The following is a 22,008-nucleotide window of genomic DNA, read 5'->3' as shown; positions in this document are numbered from 1 at the left end:
TGCATGCGGAATTGCTGTGTGCTCTGTGGCCATTTGGTGTTCATGCTTGTAGAAGATGATCAGTCCCTTCAAGCACATATGTACTCTCTTCTAGGGAACCAGAGGAGGAGACTGAAATCTGAAGACACTCCGCCCTCCCTGTGTGCATGAGAACAGTCACATTTGTAAAGGGATGTTTTGATAAATTTATTTATTTATTTGAACCCACCCCCCACCCCCGGCCGCTTCCCCACTAGTTGGGGCTTGGGGCAGTTAACATAAATTCAAAGCATAAATCAAAATGTGGACATTATTTGAAATTCCATATGTTTGCACTCTGGAATGAATCAGAGAAGATGATAGTAGGCCGAGTAAGATTGCGTCAGTGGAAGAATAACTCCATCTTACAGGCCTTGCAGAACCTAGACAGGTCCCTCAGGCCACAAGTCTCTTCAGACAGAGCCTTCCACCAGGCATCGGTTCACATTCAGCTGCATTTTCGATACTGACACCTGTGCAGAAAATCAAATCCAGGGTGTGGCCTGCTTCATGTGTGAGGCTCGATACAACCTGGGAGTATTCCAAGGCTTACAAGGATGCCATGAAGTCCAAGGTGGCACCATACAATGCCATGTCTGCATGGACATTGAAGTCCCCCAGGACCAAAAGTCGTGGGAAATGCAGTGCTCACTCAGAGATACCCTGCCAAGATTGGCAGATGATATCTACAGGTAAGCTAGGCAGATGGTAGACCAGTAAGGTAGCCAAACCTTCTCCAGTACTCCACACCTGGCCAATACATTCTGTACTGGTGATTTCCAGCGCAGGGATCCTCTGAAAGGAAAAACTGTCTGCCGTGGAAATCAGAAGATAGCTATTGATCGTATGGATAAAAACAGCTGGAGTATTTAAACTAAGTGCCTGTACCTCAGAATAGTCTGATAGTATCCCAATTATCTTTGAAGACTGTAACTCCTTTGTTGACCTGTAATGGTGAGAACTATTCTTGCCAGGCTGACTGTCCTGTTACATGACAAACAGATTGCTGATCTGACAGCTTTTGAACTTGAATGCCTTTTCTAATAGAAGATCACATAACAGCACCCCTTCCCTGTTTCATAATCTTTGCTAACTTTTAGGCAGGACAGTGTTTGACATTCATGTGAATCTGTTTTAAGCTCTGATTTTTAGTTAGCCATATTTCATGGTATCTGAGCACCTGCTTGTTAAGGATTGGTGCTTAAAAAGGGGGGGAAAAGCTAACTTTGCTCCCCTTTCTGCCTCACAGCCTCACTTAATATCTATTGTGTTGCAGACACAGGTTTGCCATCAGATACTGTATAAAGCATGCGGGGGCAGAAGAAATGGGAAGATGGATCTAAAACTGGATCCCAATATTGCTCTCTTTTTTAAGGACTGGTTCACCTGGCATAAAACAGTCATGTTTGCCTTAGGGGGAGAAAACGCAATCCTGTAGAAATGTGAATGTGGTTGTAGTTGTGGCTTTTTCAGCATGTATACAGGCATGCAATTCCCCTTGCCATCCCATGAGCATTAAGATGTTATACAGTGTACACGCACCATTTGTCTGCCTCGTAACTTGTGAATCAGCCCTTGGTATCTGAAGAGGAAGAGCTGGTTTTTATATGCCGACTTTCTCCACCACTTAAGGAAGACTCAGAACGGATTACAATCACCTTCCTTCCTCCTCCCCACAACAGACACCCTGTGAGGTAGGTGGGGCTGAGAGAACTCTAAGAGTTGTGACTAGCCTGAGGTCACTCAGCTGGCTTTGTGTGTAGAAGTGGGGAGACAAATCCAGTTCACCGGATTAGCTTCCGCAGCTCATGTGGAGGAGTGGGAAATCAAACCCGGTTCTCCGGATCAGAGTACACCGCTCTTAACCACCACACCACGCTGGCTCTCTGGAAGGAAATGATCCTGGAACGGGTAACTGTGGGCTGTGTTCCAAGTCCGTTGGCCTTAGAAAATCCCTACTCGACTTCATTCCTGTCTTTGAGCCACCCGTCGAAGAATGAGTGGGGTTGCTGCCCGCCTGTTAATGAACGGCGTTGGGTATGCCGTCCCTCGTTCAGAGGCACGCACCCCCTCCCTGTCTCGCTCAAGCTTGCCACGTGGTGGGACGCGGGTGCAGCCCCATCCAGCAGAAGCTTTTGTAGCTGTGGCACGCTTCACAACAGCCACTTTGTGTTGCGGCCTGACCTCATCCGTCCACCACGCTGCAGCTGTTCTCATTCCCTTCTGAAGGCGTTAACACAGTACACGCTGTGTGCCAGACACAACAATTAAAGAGGGAAGGAGCAGGCACAAGAGATTTCTTTTGTGTCCGTGCTGATTCTCTTACAGGGAGAGGGGTGTTCTGTGTTCTTTCCAAACAGCTGGCCTTTGCAGGGGTTTGTGGCAAAGCGGCTTGGCTGGTAGCCCCTGGAACCACATGGAAGTATGCTGTTAATGGTATGAGGCTCCTTTCTTGCTATCTTGCTCCTGTACTTTTGGGTTATCTTGCCGCTAATGAGGGAAAATATACCATGGAGACTTAATATGTATGAATGGAACAATGGGTACCAATCCAGAGCTCCCTGGATATCAGACTTGTTGCCAAAAACAATTGTACAAACAGAAGATCCTCAAGGATTTACCCGGGGGGCGGGGGAGGAATCTCATTTCCCCCTCCCCCACTATTTTCTCTTTCCCTTTCCCTGAAAGACCTATAGCCTCTTGCCTTTTTTAGCTTGCTTCTCTCCATCCACCAGCTAACCTACCCTTATCCAGTGGCGGACCTACATTTTTGGGCCCCCGAAGCTTGAACTGTTATGGGGGCCCCTTCGCAACCAGCAGCAGTAGGGCATCGTCCAACAAGGTCCAAAGGGCCTTGCTGCCCTTGCGAGGACCTTGAGGCCGAGATGGTGGAGAACAGCGGGGTGGAGTCCTTGAAAATGGGCCATACAGTGATGAAATAAAACTACAGAACTATTAAGCCATGCACCAACGAAGGATTTGAGGATCCAGCTGCCAAAATGTAGGCTGTGAATAGATTCTGGCGAGCTCAGTGAGCCCTTACAGCTGAGGGTTCGAGCGCTGCAAGCCCCTATGAAAATTTTGAAATTTGACCAATTACAGGGACATTTTCAGGCCATATGAAATGGGTGTTAGAGCATATTCTAAAGTCAGTATTAAGTACTTCAACCCATTGGCTTATGATTCGATCACTAAAAAACTCCATTGATTTTGTTGAGAAATTCACTCATTAAAAAAAGTTGCTTCAGGGGGCCCCTCCAGGATTAGGGGCCCTGAAGCATAAGCTTCATTAGTTTCACAGTAGATCCGCCTCTGCCCTTATCTGCCCTTCTTTCTTCAGCTTTCCCTTCTTTCCTCCCTTGGCATCCTCCACCTGGGAAAACTGTGGCCCAATTGCCCAGTGTTGGCTGCTGAGCTGGACCCAGTTTACGTGGGGGAGAACCTGCCAGGATTTGCAGGGGGTACCTCATTTGAACACATAAAGCTGCCTTATACTGAATCAGACCCTTGGTCCATCAAAGTCAGTATTGTATACTCAGACTGGCAGCGGCTCTCCACGGTCTCAGGCAGAGGTCTTAAACATCACCTACTTGCCTAGTCCCTTTAACTGGAGATGCCGGGGATTGAAGCTGGGACCTTCTGCATGCCAAGCAGAGGCTCTGCCACTGAGCCACAGCTCCCTCCCTCCATTTCCCCCTTGTATCCCCCTTCCCCCTCACTATTTCCTCTTTCCTTCCTAGTAAGGTAATTCTTTCTTAATGGGTACGCAGAGAAGTCCTTGTCTTGGGGTCCATGTTGGCTCTCAGAACCCATGGCTGAATGGTATAGAGGTCTCCTCGTCCTTGTAATTCTTAATCCAATTTTACTCTTGGCTGGCTGGCAAAGGATCCAGTGAGATCAGTTGTGCTGCGGTGATCGATTAACTTGGAAATAAGATCTTCTAAGATTCTGTGCTTTACTCTAATAGCTTAGGTTTTTCTCGTTTAACTTTAGGGTTGCCAGGTCCACCCTCACCACCGGTGGGAGCTTTGTGGAGGTGGGACTGGGTGTGGCGATCCGGTTGCATGGCACACTGATGTCACTTCCGGGTTTACCCCGGAAGGACCAACACCGCACAGGACGCTCTAGCACTGTTCTCCAAAAATTCTATGGAAGCCGTAGAGTTTTGGGGGAGAATGCTAGAGCGTCCCTGTCACGATGCCGACGCCTCCAGGGTAAACCCGGAAGCGATGTCATCATGCTGTGTGAGAGGATTGTTTCCCTCCTTTCAGCTGGTCTGCTTCTGCCCGTTGACCAGCTGAGGGGCAACAGGCAGCCTAGTCAATTGGGGGGCAATTGCCCGCCATAACCGGGCAAATAGGAAGCCTTTGTGAATTCTGTAGCTGCTTTACAGATCAGCCACTGAGCAAAGTATTTCCTTTAGTCAAGGGGCTGCTGAGCCTTTGGTGAGCCTGTGGGGATGTGTGTGGGAAAATAATGGGTACCATTATAAAATGGCTGCTATGGCAGTGAGATTAGTCACAAGATATTGGGAGGTTCCAAGCTAAATGCTGTTCTACGTCGGTGGCAGCTGCTTCCTAACGGGCATTTTTTCAGGTGCAAGGTGATGGCTCCTGCTCACTTTGGAAGCACCTCCTGTGCCAAAGATGTGGGACACAGCTCTTTGGCAAAGGGAGAGTGGGTGTTCTTCCATTTTCCAAAGAAAGGGGAGGATTTTCTCCTTGCACGGCCACGGAGCCTTAGTCTGCACATGGCCAAGGCACACTGATATGATGCATCTGCCCAAGATAAGCTCATGACTTCGGTAGTCAGACATTGGTAGGGAGTGACTTGAAGCTCCTTGTCTCTTTTTTGTTCCATTCAAGACTATTTGAATTTTATCCCTAAGACTCAAACATACTAGTTGTGAAATTCCTGCATTGTGCAGGGAGTTGGGCTAGATGACCCTGGTGGTCCGTTCCAAATCTATGGTTCTAGGTGCCAGGAAACACATCAGTGGGGGCCACAATGGAAACTGCTGGTCTAGCTTGTTCTGTTCTTCCAAACCTTTTGGACTGTCCATCTCATATATCAATTATTGGCTGGTTTAAGCTTTGCTTGGGGGTTTCCCGTAATAAAGATGATTTGCTGTTCCAGAGAGACCGCAACGAGCTGTTAAAAATCAAGGCTACCTTTCCTCAATCGGATAGGTAAGGAATATCATTTCTGACGAGCAGGTAGGATGTTTCCAGATGACATGACAAAGTTTCTGTTACTTGAGATCTCTGTACTAGGCCTCAGGCAGCTGCTGCGGCAGCAGGTGTGGAGATACCCAGCAGCTGAGCTCTCATGTGGCCAGAAAAGCCTGTGGGAACCAGTTAAAAAGGTGCAGATGTAAAATAGGCAGTTAGTGGTATTTGTGAACTTTGTTTAGAAGCAAGAAAATGATTGGGTCTGTATAACAGAACCGAGGTTGCTACTACTTTGTAGTCAGGATTCTGTTTGGTGTTTTTTTTTTTTTTTAATTGTTTAAGTACCAGATTGTCTGGAAATTTGAGACAGGAAATTTTGCTCTGCCTGAAGAGCCTTTTGCCTGCTGAATTCTTGCTTTTCATGTACCTGTTAAAGATATAGGAGCCTTGCCAGGAAAAAAAATGGACAGTTCTATAGCTCTGCATCTCTTGTTTCTTAGGGTTGCCAGGTCCCTCTTCACCACCGGTGGAAGGTTTTTGGGGTGGAGCCTGAGGAGGGTGGGGTTTGGGGAGGGGAGGGACTTCAATGCCATAGAGTCCAATTGCCAAAGTGGCCATTTTCTCCAGGGAAACTGATCTCTATCGGCTGTAATAGCAGGAGATCTCCAGCTAGTACCTGGAGGTTCCAAATGAACAAAAAGAAACTATGCTGCATCAGCCAAGCTAACAAAAATGAGGCAGCACGCAGGCCCTATCTAAACACTTAAATTAAACACACAATCAAATCCTATATATAACATATACAAAAGTGAAGATGGAGTAATTCAAACAAACATATCTACACTACAACCTATACTCAACATACACATAGAAATAATACATTCATAGCTTGCGTAAACATGCTGGAAATATCCGGCTAGTAACAACAGCCCCGAAGTAACATGCGGGTGCAAAGTTCAATGGAACAAGTCCCAGGTCCGCAACGCGGATCCCTTCTGAAAAAGGACGGACGCAGATTCTAGATCTTATCCTGCGTTTCGATAATCTTCTTCAGGTGTCTGTTATAAGATGCAATGGTACAAAAAAATTGCCTCATATATGAATCAAATTTGTTCAGACCTCCTAGGGTTCCAGCTGTTCCTTTCCCTGCTGCCTTATTTTTGTTAGTACCTGGAAGTTGGCAACCCTATTGTTTGTAATCTAAATTATCTTAGACTCTTACCGGGGGTCCATCTTGTTCAGGGCCTACCCACTGAAATCTGTTTGAGTTGGGCATCGAACCTGAATGCCTGACCCACGTCTGAATCCAGAGCTTTAACTTCTGTGCCACATTTGAAGTGCTGCTTTGTGCATACTGTCTGTCGTACATATTCGCTACATGCAGTCACTCTTTCTTGAGCGCATGGGTCTGAGAGCGCTCTAGAGGGGATAGGCTGCCTCAGAATGTCTCTTCGGGTTGCTAGGCAGCTGCTGGTTCTCCTTTGCTAATAACCTGTAAGGCACATTTGGCTTGGAAAATGAACCAGCGCTTAGGGAAAGAGGGGCGAGGCCCTGTACCTGATCAAGGCCCACCTCAACGTATTTGCGTTTAGCCCAGTAAAGCTGTGCAATTGAAGAGGGCGCCGTGGGGCAGAGCAGCAGGTCACTTGGGTAGCGAAAGCAACATCTGTTTGTTTCAAGATACAAAATTGCTGTCAACTCCCAGTCCGTTTCAGTCTGACTTCCTGACACCTCATAGTAGAAATGAATGGCTGCCGCACCAGCTGCTCTCGGTTATCCTCCAGGCTGAGTAGAGACAGGAAGGTAATGCAGTTTCACAGCGGGGAGCCTGCTCCGTTGACAGATTTATGATCCCGCCTCCCAGGCCTCAGAAAAGTCCCTGCTAGGTTAAGCAAAGCACAATCCTCTCTTGGCTTCCATGGGATATCAATTCTATGGCATTCAGCGGGACTTTCTCTTAAGAAATCATGCATAGGATTGCTGCCGTAGGTTTGTCTGTTCCTGCTGGAATTCCTCCCATCCGACTTGGTCCTGACCACCCTAATGTGGGCCTGGCGAAAGGGCAGCAAGAATCTTACGAATGATCAAGCACCACAATCTGACTCTGCAGTTTTTTGATGTTGCCTATTGCACCCGAGTGGCATCAGTGGAGCTGGAAAGGCAGAAGTATTAGCATTGCGCTCACAAGGATAACTCTTAGGGCCAAGCTGCACAGTTGGGTATTTAGGAGATCTGACTCAGGTTCCTAGCAGCCACACAGCAGCTGCGGGGAATGGCTTTTAAAACAATAAGAGGGAGCCCAAATGGGCTCAGAGTGCCATTGCAGGGGGAGGAAGGTCTCCTGCCTCTCCCCCAAGCTGGTTTTCCGTGCAGAAACAGTTCAGGGTGTGTGTCTCCTTCTCCTCCTCCTCCTCCTCTTCCTTGTGAGCGCATGGAGTGCTTTCTCAAGAAGAAATGGAAATTACAAGCAGGGTTAAATCTGTTTTTGAGCCCTGCTATTTGTGAAGAGTGCAGTGTCACTTTTTATGGTTTTATTAAATCTAAATATAAATAAATACATTTTTGGATGACTCTTTTGGATAGTCACCTGGATTGTTGTCAAGAGAGTGCGAGAGTGCTTAGCTGTTCACAACTCATCCCGGTGCTGCGAACATCTGGGAGTGTAGCTGGGAGAGAAGATTTTGTTTTTAAAATATCAGACCAGAGGATTGGTTGATGATGGAGATCACACTGAAATTAACCTGAAACTAATACATAGGGTTGGATCTCAACTATTGCTTCCATTGAGTGAGCCTTGGCTAGCTGTGTTCCGAGGAAGTGGGATAGCCTCCTTCTTGTCCTACTTGGAATCTCTGCTTCCACATAATTGAGCAGTGCTAATCCATGTCTAAGGTTGCCAACCTCCAGGTATGAGCTGGAGATTTCCTTCTATTACAACTGATCTCCAGCCTATAGAGATCAGTTCATCTGGAGGAAATGGCCGCTTTGGCAATTGGACTCTATGGCATTGAAGTCCCTCCCCTCCATAAACCCCACTCTCTTCAGGCTCCGCCCCCAAAACCTCCCGCTGGTGTCGAAGAGGGACCTGACAACCCTAGCTTATGGTGATGCTTGGTGGTTCTGACAGTAGCCAAATTGGATCTCTTCCCCTGATGTGCTGGGGCTGTTGTCTCAGTGTCTAGGGGGGCGGGGAAGCGAGGCAAAAGCAGGCAATAAAGAGGACTCTCTCCTAGCCTTAGCAGCTGGCACTGAAAACAAAAGTTAGGGGAAAAAGAGCAAGTGGGAGAAAATTCCTAAATTAATGTATTTGATCTGCATAATAGGCAGGTTTGGGGATGCCATGGGTGGTGGGGCTTTGCAATATGGCAGGCCTGGGTGGTATGCATTCCTCAGCTGCAGTTAAGAATCTTGGAAGAAGACAAGTGGATATTAACCCCTTCCTCTCACCCGTCACCATTTATTTCCTGGCACCATGGGCTGCCTGCCAAAGGAGGGGAACTGAGCTGTTGCTTCCTTCAGTTTCTAGTTACAGGATTCCATTTGAGGCTGCGAGAGGCTCCTAGCCACTTCAAACAGCTGTGTTGCGCTCTCTGAGCGCCCCCTGTTCATGGTTGCCGTGCAGGAGTTTCAAGTCATGGGTGGTTTTGTGGCAAAGGTGAAAAAAATATATGAGGTTTGATGACCTTTCGTGCAACTCTTTCTCTTTTGCAAGGGAATCTCACAGAGCTATCGTTAGGATGACTTTAAAAAGCTTGCCCAGTAAAATACCATCCCGATAATATCTTTTTTGCAGCAGGGCTGCAAAAGGCCCAAGGACTCTCAGGGAATTGCATTCCATGTTGGTTGGGGTTGCACTTGCCAGGTCCCTCTTTGCCATCGGCGGGAGGTTTTGGGGGCGGAGCCTGATGAGGGCAGGGTTTGGAGAAGGGACTTCAACGCCATAGAGTCCAATTGCCAAAGGAGCCATTTTCTCCAGTGGAACTGATCTCTTATCAGCTGGAGATCAGTTGTAATAGCAGGAGATCTCCAGCTAGTACCTGGAGGTTATGCAACAAAAATAAACCAGCACTAGACTAAACCTCTCAACATGTATTGTAAATCTTCAATTACAGTGTGCAAACACAACATACAGCCTATAAACATACATAAAATATGTTTATAGGTTGTATGTTGTAAGTGTTTGCACACTGTAATTGAAGATATACAATAAATGTTGAGAGGTTTAGTCTAGTGCTGGTTTATTTTTTGTTGCATAGCCTACATACTGCACTGGTGAATTATTCTTTTGAAGTACCTGGAGGTTGGCAACCTTAGTGTTGGTTGGGGCAGCTGCCTTCCCACACTGGTGAATCTTTGTGTGTGTAAAGTGCCGTCAAGTCACAGGTGACTTATGGCAACCCTGTAGGGTTTTTAAGGCAAGAGACGTTCAGAGGTGCTTGGTCATTGCCTGGTATTTCTTGGTAGTCTCACACCCATGTACTAACTGGGGCTGACCCTGCTTAGCTTCCAAAATCTGATGCAATCAGGTAAATCTTTACTGGAGTACATTTTAAAACCCAGAGCTTTGGGTTTTGATTTCAAGTTGGAAGTCTGTGTCTAGTGCTGCTCTGCCCCCTGTGCCTTTTGAAGACCGGGCTGCTCTTAAGAAGCAGTCGGTGAAGTTCTTTGTAGTCATCTGATACCCATTGTGATGTGCCTTTCTATATGCAGATCAAACTTCTGTCAGATACTAGAGCATATAAAAAATTAGCAACCCTACTCTTAGCGTAGGGTTGCCAGGTCCCTCTTCACCACCAGCGGGAGGTTTTTGGGGTGGAGCCTGAGGAGGGCGGGGTTTGGGGAGGGGAGGGACTTCAATGATAAAGAGTCCAATTGCCAAAGTGGCCATTTTCTCCAGGTGAACTGATCCCTATTGGCTGAAGATCAGTTGCAATAGCAGGAGATCCCCAGCTAGTACCTCGAGGTTAGCAACCCTATCTTAGCAGGATGCAATTCAAAGCAAGTTTGTAGTACATCCTTACTTAAAAGAAAATGCTGCTCTGGGGTGGATGCAAAGAGTTAAAATTGTCAATTAAGGTATCCTGTTCTTGGTTTTTTTAATAGGGCAAGTGAGCTATGGTGTTAGAATCCTTCACAGAATATTTTAGATAAACCAACCTCAACCAAGATACAGTCATTGATGGTGGCTGTCATATGCAGCAATCTGTGTGCAGAAATTTAGTAACCTAACCTTTTCTTGGCTTGGAGAAAAGTGAAGAATGATGCAACCAGGCTGCTTGCATCTTACATGAGTCCCCTTTCTGTACTGCTGGTTCTTAACCCTAGGATTTTCTTTCTCTTTCAGAAGATGCTATTTAAGAAGACTTGTGGAGCAAAGTCGCGAGTGATCAAAATTCGTGTAAGTTTGCCCTGCATTTTCTGGTGGGTTACCTTCTTGGGTTGGCCTGTAGCGTCTTCTTTGACTTCGTAAATCAAGTCTTCTCTTTCGGCTGATGTCCTGGGTAGTGGGGCATTTGATTTGAGAGTATTCTTCAAGCATATATAAGAGTAGCTTTATTTGGCATTTTGGTTTTTATTAGGAAGGACTCATGTAGATTGGTGACTCAGTTGATATTCACAGGCAGAGATGGAAGAAAAAAAAATGCTGATCTTGAGCAGAAGGAAATTCAGTTCTAATGCTGATCTTGAGTAGAAGGAAATTCAGTTTTTGAATGATGGGCACTCAAGACAATAATGCAGGATGCAGCTGAGATACCCAGAGAAGAGGTGGAAGTCAAGGCCTCTGTGTAAGAGGGTTTTCCTGATTCATTTGGCCTTTTTTCTTTGCTCTGTCTGTCAACATCGTGCACCCCATCTATGCCACTGTTAATAGGCTTCCCATTTGCTCAGTTATGACGGGCAGTTGCCCGCCAATTAACCGGGCTGCCCACCACCCCACAGCTGGTGGGGGGGGGCAGAAGCAGGCCTGTTGAAGGGGGGGGGAAGCAACCCGCATGCATGGTGCTATGACATCACTTCCGGGTTTACCCCGGAAGTGCTGGCATTGTGACGGGGACACTCTAGCATCCCCCCCAAACTCTATGGTTTTTGTAGAATTTTTGGAGGACAGTGCTAGAGTGTCCCGCACAATTCTGGTGCTTCCGGGGTAAATCCAGCAATGATGTCATTGTGCCATGCTGTGTGTATGGATCACCACCCCTAGCCCCTACCTCCACAAAGCTCCCGCTTGTGGCCAGAGGAGACCTTGCAACCCTAGCCCTAAAAAAAAAAAACCTTTAAAAACCCAGCTCTGTGTTTTGTAACACATCCCTCTTGCCAGCGATTCCCTTTTCATTAATTGGGTAGAGCATTTTGTCCTGTTATATTACTAAAGCACTGTAAAGACCACGGTATTTTTGAAATAAAGTGTTACTTTAAAAGTCCCACTTGATGTGTTTGCCTTTTTCTTCTGAAGCAACAGTAATGCTGCTTATGTTACAGCGATTGTATTCTGCCATTAAAAATCAACAGTTTGAGTTGTAAATCCTAATTAAAACACATGGCATGTTCTTGATAGGGTATTCTGTGTCCTGCAGGCAATCTACAAAGGTTTTATTCATACAAATAGGATAAAGGGTGGTGGCCCTCTATTTATTTTGGCACTTATATTTGCTTTGCTCCCCTCAGTTGGGACTCAAAGTGGCTTACAATGTCAAAACCAACAGCAGAAAACCATTCTAAATACTGTCCAAACCATTTGTTGTCAACAGACTAATCCTCAGGGTGTGAAGAAGGACAGAGCAGGTGGCAATAGCTCTGCCCTTGATGGAAATAGTCCTTCCTCAGGCCCAAAGCTGGAAACCTATCCTTAGGGTGGTGATCCAGTCAGCCTAGCAGGATTAGTACGGATGGCACAGCTAAAATGGCTCCAAACCTCTGTGGCTTGATGTTTTGCGTCTTTGTCCCAACTGTATGCAATGCTGAGATACCTGCGTATCAATGTTAATACGTACATATTTATTCTGTTCTTCTCCCAATGCACTCAGAGCCACATAGGTGATCCTTGCATCCTCCATTTCATCCTTGCAGTAACTCTGGGAAGAGGGTTATGTTGAGACAGATTGGCCTCCTAAGGTCACCCACTAAGCTTCATGGAAGGGAAGGAATTTGAACCCAGGACTCCTTGCCCATAGACTAACTGCTGTACTACATCTTCCCAGTGTTTCTGAAAAAAGGAAGTGCCAGCTAGGCAGGGGCCCAGTTCTGATCAGGTTTGCTGCTGTGGAAGGGAAAGAGAGACAGATACCTTTCTGGTTGTCTGTCTTCCTGAGTTGGTTCTACTACTGGGAGTGACATCTGAAAGTGTCTTATAGATGCTACAGAAATATACAGCCATCTTTGGGCTCATGTATATATTGCACTTGTGCTAACTATTCAATTGTTTTGATTGTTGGTTGCCCTTGTGATGCGCCTGCACTCATGCAGTGGGTGCAATTTTGTATTTGTATTTAAAAAAAAAAAAAACTATGCAGTCCTTCCTTTTAAAAATTGGATCTTCTTGGTTGTTTGAAAAACAACAGGCTCACCCTGTTACAGTAAAGTAGCTTCTAATGTATTTTATTAACAATACAAAATCAAAATAATATAAAATGTATAAAATCACCTACAACTGTTACCTGAGCTGGACCCAGAGAGGGGGGATTAGCTGTTCAAGGGTTTCCAGAAGAGTAAACAAGGTATCTTTTGTCTATGTATATGGAGGAGCAGTGTTTTTCTAGGTCACGGCTATGCTGTGTCATCCCTATCAGCTATATGGTGTTCTAGCTCAAATCAAATTTATTAATATGGTCGACTGACCAATCACGTGCCAACAAATCAAAAATTCCAGACTCAATAGTTTTGCACCGCAGAATCACATATAAAGATATCAGATCAATAAAAGCAACCCCTGGCTAAAATTATTATCTTAAAATTGATAAAATTGTAAAATATTCTAACAATCATTTTCTAATAAAGTTCTGCGTATTTTAATAGCAACTGCACAGAACTTGGCAGTTTGGAGCGTAAGTAAGCTGAGGGTCTTCTCCTAATAGGAGCTTCTTTGCCAAAAGCTCAACTGACTCTTCAGGGAATTTACCAAGTAGGGAGGAAATAAGCTTTGATCTAACTTTGTGGTAGAATGGGCAACATATCAGTGCATTGGTTCTTGTAGGTTATCCGGGCTGTGTAACCGTGGTCTTGGTATTTTCTTTCCTGACGTTTCGCCAGCAGCTGTGGCAGGCAACTTCAGAGGAGTAACACTGAAGGACAGAGAGACACTGTCCTTCAGTGTTACTCCTCTGAAGATGCCTGCCACAGCTGCTGGCGAAACGTCAGGAAAGAAAATACCAAGACCACGGTTACACAGCCCGGATAACCTACAAGAACCAATGAACTCTGACCGTGAAAGCCTTCTACAATATATCAGTGCATGTTCGATGGTTTCAATGTCCCCTGTTCCACACGGACATAACCCCTTCTAAAACAGCCAATGGTAAAGCCTGGCATCTGGCAAGGGTAAAGGCCTTCCTATAATTAATAGACTCAAGATGATAAAAATAAGTCGCCGGTGAGACTAAGTATCTAGATTATCAGGTACTAGGAAAAATGGTGATTTTCCAAGGTCTGTCTGGTGCTCAATGTCTTCTACCCTTTGCTTCAAGAGACTTGTTGCTTGGTCTATGCCCATGGCTAACAGGGTAGGTGGAGAAAGGCCCAGGCAGACCATTTTATTAAGGACCGTCTTTAGCCATGTTAACTGGAACTTATCCTGTAGAAGCAGGGGTAGCAGTCCTTGAGAGATAAGATTTAATTTAAGCCAACGAGTAATGGAAGCAGTACAAACCCTTGCCTCCACCCTCATCAGTCCTGCCTCCAGTCTAGCAGTAGTATTTGATACGCAACAAGGTTAATGGAGGGCTGCTCTCAAAAAATTAGATTGAACCCGCTCCAGTGGGACAAAAGTAGATGAAGGTGGCCCAAGTAAGATCCCATATGTCAGTTGTGCCAGTGTTTTGGCTTGATAAAGCTTAAGAGCAGCTGGAAAGTAATGCCCTCCCTTAGCTCTTAGAAATTTAGGTGTTCTAGCTCTATGATCTGGAGTGGCCCACTGTATGCAGCATCCCAAAATAATGACAGCTGGGCTTACTTCTGCATATCAGGGTCAGTCCTGCTTCTTTCCACCAACTCTGAAGGGCTTGCATTACCTCAGACAGAACGAGAAATGATGTGTTGTATACTATTAACAAGATTGTAGGGCTTGATATGTGGCAGAAAGTCCCAGTGACTCCTAATGAAGGGATATGCTCTGGCATTGAGATGAAGATATCCTTACACATGTGCAGAGGATTTAGGTTTAGCTTTCAGACCAGATGGTATGAATAATTGATTCCCTAGAAATGAGGCACTGAGTGATTGACCACCTGATTGTGGAGGATTCTTGTAATTCAAAGGTGTTAAGAAATAAGGGTTGGAATCGGATCATAATCCTCTTTCCCTTATTTCTTCAATGCTCTGAACTCCTAGGGATTTGGCACAGAGCCCTAGAATGGCTTCCTTCTTTTATCTCTGATTTCTGTAGCCTAAAAAGCCATCACTATAGCACATTGCTGAAATTTCTTCTTCTGAAAACAAGGAGTTCTTTCATTACAGAGGGTAGGGAGATATATGATGCTTAACCTATTCAGCAAAGGTTTGCATAGCACTAAGAGTGAATATAGTGTATCCTGCTATGGAGCAGTATAGGTCTGAGGAGTACAATTGAGGATGGAGGGTCGCTTGGACTTGCATTTGGACATGTGCCCTGTCTTGATGTGTGATATAGCTTTGCATATTGAATGACCATCTTTATAACTTAAATGTGTCTTTGTTATATTTTGGAAAGGGTTCAGTTTTGTTACATACTGGTAATATTGTTGTAGTCTGTAAGCTATAAAAAAGAGAAGGGAACTGAACATCTTATAAACATTGGTTTTACGTTGGGAAGGCACCTGAAACTTTATGTCGTAAAGGTAAGCTAGATGGGATGGACACAGTCTGTTTTCAGAATTGCAGGCTGCTGATTTTCTAGAAATTAGAAGCAAGGGGAGCTATTAAAATGACTGCATGGGCAAGTTAGAAGACGATGCAGAATACTTTCCTTGCCCCTATTCCTCCCAAACACCCTCCTCTTCCATTCTGCAGTATATCAACCATGTCAAAACAGCTGGAAGTAACCCCAGTATGATGTAACTCCTGTCAGTAAGACAATAACTATTTGAGGGTAGCAATACTTGTGTGACTGGCAAATGAAAACAGAATGGTGTGCAGTGCCAGGCCTAGTTGTGTGATGAGGAACCCACAAGGACTTGAGGGGCACCTCAGTTTCCCCACACTATTTCCTCTTTCCCTCTTCCCAGTAGCCTCCATATCTTCCAACTTTCCTTGTGTATCCTTCCCAACCACCAAGTAACCTACATTTTATCTGCCCACCTATCTTCTGAAAGTCTGAAACTCTAACCTCTACACCCCACTGGATTTCAGGGGTGGCTGCTGTTGAACAGTAGCAAGCGGCTGGGTCTGCGTGAGTATCAAGTTGCCCATGGTTGCTGTGAGGCCTCGCCTGGCCCCAGTGAGTCCTTCCTCAAAGGCCAAAACAGCCCTGGAAAGGGCCCTGCCCCTCCTCTGCCTTTTACTGTCAGAAACCAATGCTTCTGCTGGCAATACCATAATGGGCACAGATGGCATTTGTTTCTTAAAGCTAACAGGTGCTACTCTATTATTTCGGGGTTTTTTTAGATGTCAGATTTTTCTGACAACCTGGCGCTTTTCTAACTTTTGTAGAAAGATCTGTCTTGTCAGTTCATCGCCCCAGTCTCTGCATTAAAATATCCACAGAGTTGGTCATTCTGAGAATTAAACATATTGATAAATCAGACTAGAAAGCCTGATCTTAATTGTTCATTGTCGTATATGTTTTTTCGAAGGAAGAACATGTATGTTTGAAAACATACTAGGAATTATTTTACAAAATTATTTTACAAAATCATCTTCTGTACCTGTGATGGTCTACTTCTCACTGTATGTTTTCATCCAAAGTACTGTGGAACAGCTGGTTTCCATGAGCATCTCTCCCCGACCTTCTGGGGTTCTGTGCTCTCAGGTGTCCTCTTTCCACAAATAATGCAGTCTAGTGTTGTGGTATGTGTTCTGACTTTCACTCCTTCAATGCTGAATGCTGAAAATCAATCTCTTTTTGTGAGTGATGTGACAGGACAAGAAAGGTATATGTTGTGATTTAATTTATTTAGGTTTGTATAGGCAGATCAGTGATATTGCAATTGGGTTCTGGAATGGAAAGTTTGAGCTTAACATTAAAACACAGTGGTGGGGAAAGAGAGGGGGCTGAAGTTCCTGTAGTTTATAATAATTTCTTCAGGGGCTATCTGCCCCATGTTCAATGTTTTTGGGAAGAAGGTTTCTCCCCCTGCTTCCCTACAGCAGGGGGAATATTCACGCACCTCTGGGGGTTTCCTTGGCTTTTCTCTGAACTTTCTTAAACCTACTTTGACCCAAAGTTTTGTGAAAGATCCTAGTAAAGTCTCGGTGGCTGCTGTGTGGGTAGGAAAATCCAGATTTTCTGGCCCATATGGCAGCCATTTTCCCTGACCCTGTCCCCACAGCAGTCATTTTCTCCTCCTAGTGAGGGCCTTTTGATTTTTTTAAAAATCACAAGAGTATCATATTGATATATTGATAGTGTAACGATAGGCGAAGCGGGTTCTCTGAATTCTCAGCTTTCAATTTTAAAAAGTCTCTAGCCCAGTGACAGCGAACCTTTTAGAGACCGAGTGCCCAAACTGCAATCCAAAACCCACTTATTTATCGCAAAGTACCAACACGGCAATTTAACCTGAATACTGAGGTTTTAGTTTAGAAAAAACAACTCATACATTCACATCGTTTGTCTTAAAAGAAAAACACAATAACAGAGCTTTCAATGACACAAACAACTTTTTATTGAAAGGTAACCCGTGATGGACTTTTCTTCCAGAAATTTGTCCAGTCCCCTCTTAAAGGCATCTAGGCTAGATGCCATCACCACATCCTGTGGCAAGGAGTTTCACAGGTTAATTACATGCTGGGTACGTGGGTGTTCCTCTTTTAGTAGGGATTTCACTGAAAGGTGGGAGGTGCCGCAAAGCCCGCGCTGTGGCCCGAGTGCTATGCTCCCCTCCAGCTATGCCACGCTGTGAACTATGCTCCCCTCCAACCTAGCTCCTCTCCAACCCCACCATTGGAATCACCTTCACCACAGACTCAACAGACTGCTGCCCGCGCCGCACCCTCATGCCGCATGTGAGCCGCCCTGCCGCATGTGACAGGGGAGGGAGGAAGCGCTGCCATTGGGCTGCTGGGCAGAGGGGCAGGTGATGTGAGAAATGCCCTCAGGCGTGTGTGGGGAGGGGAGCAGCCCGGTCCCGCGTCCCTCTGGCTTTCTAGTAACGAACTCAGGCGAACTCTGTGCTGGGGCAACGGTGCGTGTGCCCACAGAGAGGGCTCTGAGTGCCCACTCTGGCACATGTGCCATAGGTTCGCCACCACTGCTCTAGCCTCTTCCCTTGCAGGGAGATAAGGCACATCTTCTCAAAGGAAAAGACTAGAGACTTACTTTTAAAAAAATGGAAAGTTGGGAATTCAGAGAACCCACTACACCTATAATTACAGCAGTATATCAATATAATGATATTCTAGTGCTGATTTTTATTATTTGCAAAAGCCCTGGTGGCCTGAGAGAAGGGTGGCCACTTTTGAGGGATTTGGTCTGAGAAACTGCAAAGAAACCTGCCCATGTGGAAGGCCCTTTGCTGCTGTGCTTTGTCTGCAGCTGTACCAGCAATGGGAAAACCACAACATCTCTCCCTGTGTAGAAGCCACCATCGCTCTGGGAGTTCCTCGGTTTAATAAAGGGAGTTGAAAATTACTGCTTTTCAGCAATTGACTCAGTATTAATCACCACTGATTAAAATGACACTTGCTAGTTATAAAATATTCTGAACTTTTGGACTGCCCAAGCAAAAGATGCCAAATTAGAGTAATTTTCCTGCACTGCTAGCCAGAAAATAATCTGATTTCTGAGACTCGGAGTGGAGAACAATCCTGTTTTCAAGTGGCACCAGAAAACTTTTTCTGAACTCTCCATATGGACTATAACATAATAATAAAGATCCTTGCTTTGATCTTATTCAAAGGCAGAGTTGGTCTTTGTGACTTGTTCATGTCTGTCTCCCTTTGGAATACTTTGTATAATTTGAGACTGTACAGCTGAAATAGTTCTGTGGCTGATATAATGCAAAAAGAAGTGTTGCACTATGAGCAGCCCAGCAAATTGCAAGTCATGTTGGTGCAAATATAATTTGATAGATGCTATCTTCTGCAGTAGGCAGCACCCTAAAGACAAGTGGATCGTCCTACTTCCAAGGACTGCCAGGTATCCTCTGGCAACCAGTGGGAGAAAGGGGGTGGAGGAGAACTTACTGGCAGCAAACTGAGGTCTAGGCCTGTGGCACCGGCAATGTGTCAATGTCACCTCCGGCAAGCCAGTGACATGGGGACAGTCTGGTATTTGGGCAAAAAATCCATGGTAAAGGCTATTGTTACCATAGAGTTTTGGCCAAATACCAGAGTGTCCCCATGTCTCTGGCGATGTGATGACATCTCTTCCCATGAGTGCTGGAAGTGACATTGACACATCACTGGCCACAGAGGCCTAGGCCTCAGTTTGTTGCTGGTACATCCCCCCAACGGCCAGCTGAATTGTGCTGGGGGAGGAGAGGCCCAAAGCAGGGGATTCCCCATTCCCGGCAGGGGTCTGGCAACCCTTCTTCTACCCCTGCTCACCAGTTCAGGGAAGATGATTAGTCTCCATTCTGACAAGATTACTTGTGGGCCCCAGTTTGAGAAACTATGCTTAAACAATCCAGTTAGTTGGTTCTTCAGTGTCCTGAGGTTTCTTCTTAAAAATATCTGTGCCAGAAGCTGCTTGATAGAAGGTCCAGATAGTTGAGGGCCCTAAATTGCTCTTTCTCAGTCAGATAAATGATTTTCATGGCCTATTTCTGTGGCTAAGTTGCAACTAGATTTCTGTGGTTTAACACTATACTCCCTCCCTCGGATTGAATATCCTTTTCACTCTTTCTGTTTTAGCTACATGTGCCTGGGGGTTTTCAGAAATGTGGTACCGTTTTATTCATTAATATATTTTTAACATCCATGCAGCTCAGGAACCAAGTGAGCCGGAAGGGCAGCGCTGCTAGTAATATCAAGTGTTCGTCAAATGTTCTTTGAAAAAGCTTGTCTGCGATATATCTACTGATGGGGATGGATGTCATTGCTTTTGTTTCAGTAGCCAGTGCGTCAGCAGATCACCTTTTGTGATTTATGTGGGAATCTGGCTCCTGTTTTTATGAATATTTTTGCTGTATGATATACTATGAGTTTGAGTCTTGGCCTTGGCCAGTAAAGCGGTTTGTCCCCAGGCAGGTTCTTTGCCTTGGCACGCGTAGAACTAGTGCCAACAACCCCGGCTATACCAAGATGTTAAAGATCCACATTGTTCCCTCTTTAATTTTTAAAAAATTCTTTCTAAATGGGTAACATTGTCTATCTGGACTTCTTAGTTGTATGGAATTGCGTTGCCTGGAGCTAATGCAAATTACAGGGTTTTCTCTGCATGCACATCCAACACTCCATAAGGCACTCATTCATTCCATGCTTTCTGGATCCCAAGGCTAGAAGAGGCTGATTTGCATTAGACATAAAGACTACAGGCCTTAAGAGCATATCAGGTCGCCTTTTGTAGCTATGCACAAGTGTATTTCCTATTACTATGTATTCCCTATTACTATGTATGGGTGTGAGAGCTGGACAATGAAGAAAGCTGACAGGAAGAAAGTAGATTCCTTTGAAATGTGGTGTTGGAGGAGAGTGTTACAGATACCCTGGACCGCCAAAAACAACAACAACAAATCAGTGGGTTATAGATCAAATCAAGCCTGAACTGACTCTAGAAGCTAAAATGACTAAACTGAGGCTGTCGTACTTTGGACACATTATGAGAAGACAAGAGTCACTGGAAAAGACAATCATGCTTGGCAAAGTTGAAGGCAGCAGGAAAAGAGGAAGACCCAACAAGAGATGGGTTGACTCTATAAAGGAAGCCATTGCCTTCAGTTTGCAAGATCTGAGCAAGGGTGTTAAGAGGAGGACATTGATTCATGAGTTGGAAGCGACTTGACGGCACACACACACACACACACACACACAGGTGTATTGGTTGAATGTTCTTTGATTTCATGGAACTGCACGAGAATCTCAAATGGGCAGTTATGGGCCATGGACGAAAGAGTTAAGGAAAGCCACTTTAATTAGTTTTATCTACATTGGAATGAGGTTAGTTGGCTGTGCTCAACCTCAGCCAGGGTTGTTGATAGGTTAAATGGCCCTGTCTTAATTTACTAGTTCGAGAGCTTTCAAACTTAAATATTAGGCAGCCCGGATTTGGTACTCTGCAATTGAATTGCCTTATTGCTTATCTGGCCAGCCCAGTACTGTGGCCTGCCCTCTGACCTAGATCTGTGAATGTTCCCTTGAGCTGTTCGGGATCTTAACAGGTGCTGTTGTGTTCTTGGCTGAGTGTTCAGGCTCTCTTTGTTTAGGAGGGCATATGAACTTGCCATGGAAGGGGGAAGCAAATCTAGGAAGTTCCAAGCAATGAAATTAAGCGCTACTGTACCCTTCAGTGAGTGCTTCCACAGGATCTATGAAGGAGGAGGTAGAGAGGATCTTCCCTACCTTCTCCAGGCAGCCTGCCTTTCCCCAAAATTCTTTTCTGAGGGCTGGGAGGCTCTGGCAAGCAAAATGCACCATAACATGGGGGTACTGCATAGGGATAATGCACCATAACATGGGGGTACAATGAGGGGGAATTGGGTAAGATCATTCTCCCTCTTCCACAGAAGAGGGAGGAGGAGGTGATTTTATCCAGGTCCCCCTTATGACCCCAGCACACCACACTGTGGCACATTTTGCTTGTGAGGCTCTCGTAATCCTCAGAAGAGAGTTTCAGGACAAAAGGCAGACTGCTTGGGGACGGGGTAGGCCGGGAACAGTCCCCTCTGCCAGCTACTTCAGCCAGCTGTTCCACTGTGTCCCTGGCTGTGAGAGTCTACTTTTAAGATAACAAACAAACAAAATAAACAAGAAAAGCCACCAACTAGTAGCAAGATAAGAAGTCAAATCCACTCACGATAGTCAAAGTACAGGTCCAACCCCACCCCTCAATAATTGCAGAAGAACAAGCAAATGGGGGGTCACAGCTCTTCTGTCTCCCTTGCAAGTAATAAGGACACTTCTCTGTACAAATTACTTCTCGTTAGAAATCTGTGCCAGTAAAGTTCTCCAGATGAAATGCATTAAAAATGCCCCCTTCATTTCACATGCTTGTCCTCTGGGCTTTACATCATAGGGCAGTGAAAGCAGTTATTAATGCAAGCCCTGTGCCAGGAAGAAAAAGCCTCTCCCTCCCCTCCTCTAACTTGAGTTTTCAGTGAAAACCCAGATCTGGCTAATTTCCTGTAAGGCCTGATTGTAGGTAACTGAGCATAATGTGTCTCTCTTTGGAACTTTTCAAAGAAGATCCCACATTGTCTAGTTGCCCCTTTGTATAGTTGCCAGTGGCCACCTGACAACTTTGTAAAAGATAGCTATGCTGTGTGTCTCCCCTCCCCCTTTTAATGAGGACATTGGTATGTTTACTTGACCT

At 45.3% G+C, this 22,008-nt stretch overlaps 1 protein-coding gene across 3 annotated transcripts in view; it reads left to right on the top strand.

Annotated features, from left to right (window-relative positions):
• The window catches only part of LOC130480585 (uncharacterized), a 61,707-nt gene that overhangs the window by 29,453 nt on the left and 10,246 nt on the right, over nt 1–22,008 (top strand). The window contains exon 4 of one of the 3 annotated variants that reach the window (XM_056853181.1): nt 10,537–10,587. The exons of 1 other annotated variant lie outside the window; for it this stretch is intronic. In XM_056853181.1, coding sequence (XP_056709159.1) covers nt 10,537–10,587 — 51 coding nt within the window. Of the gene's footprint in view, nt 1–10,533; nt 10,588–22,008 lie in introns of all 3 variants that reach the window. One more of the 3 variants, XM_056853180.1, reaches the window with a different exon arrangement.

This window comes from Euleptes europaea, chromosome 7, assembly GCF_029931775.1.
Source record: "Euleptes europaea isolate rEulEur1 chromosome 7, rEulEur1.hap1, whole genome shotgun sequence".
In the NCBI taxonomy this organism is placed as follows: domain Eukaryota; kingdom Metazoa; phylum Chordata; class Lepidosauria; order Squamata; family Sphaerodactylidae; genus Euleptes; species Euleptes europaea.
Note: the sequence above shows the minus strand (reverse complement) of the source record. Positions and strands in the feature narration are given on the sequence as shown.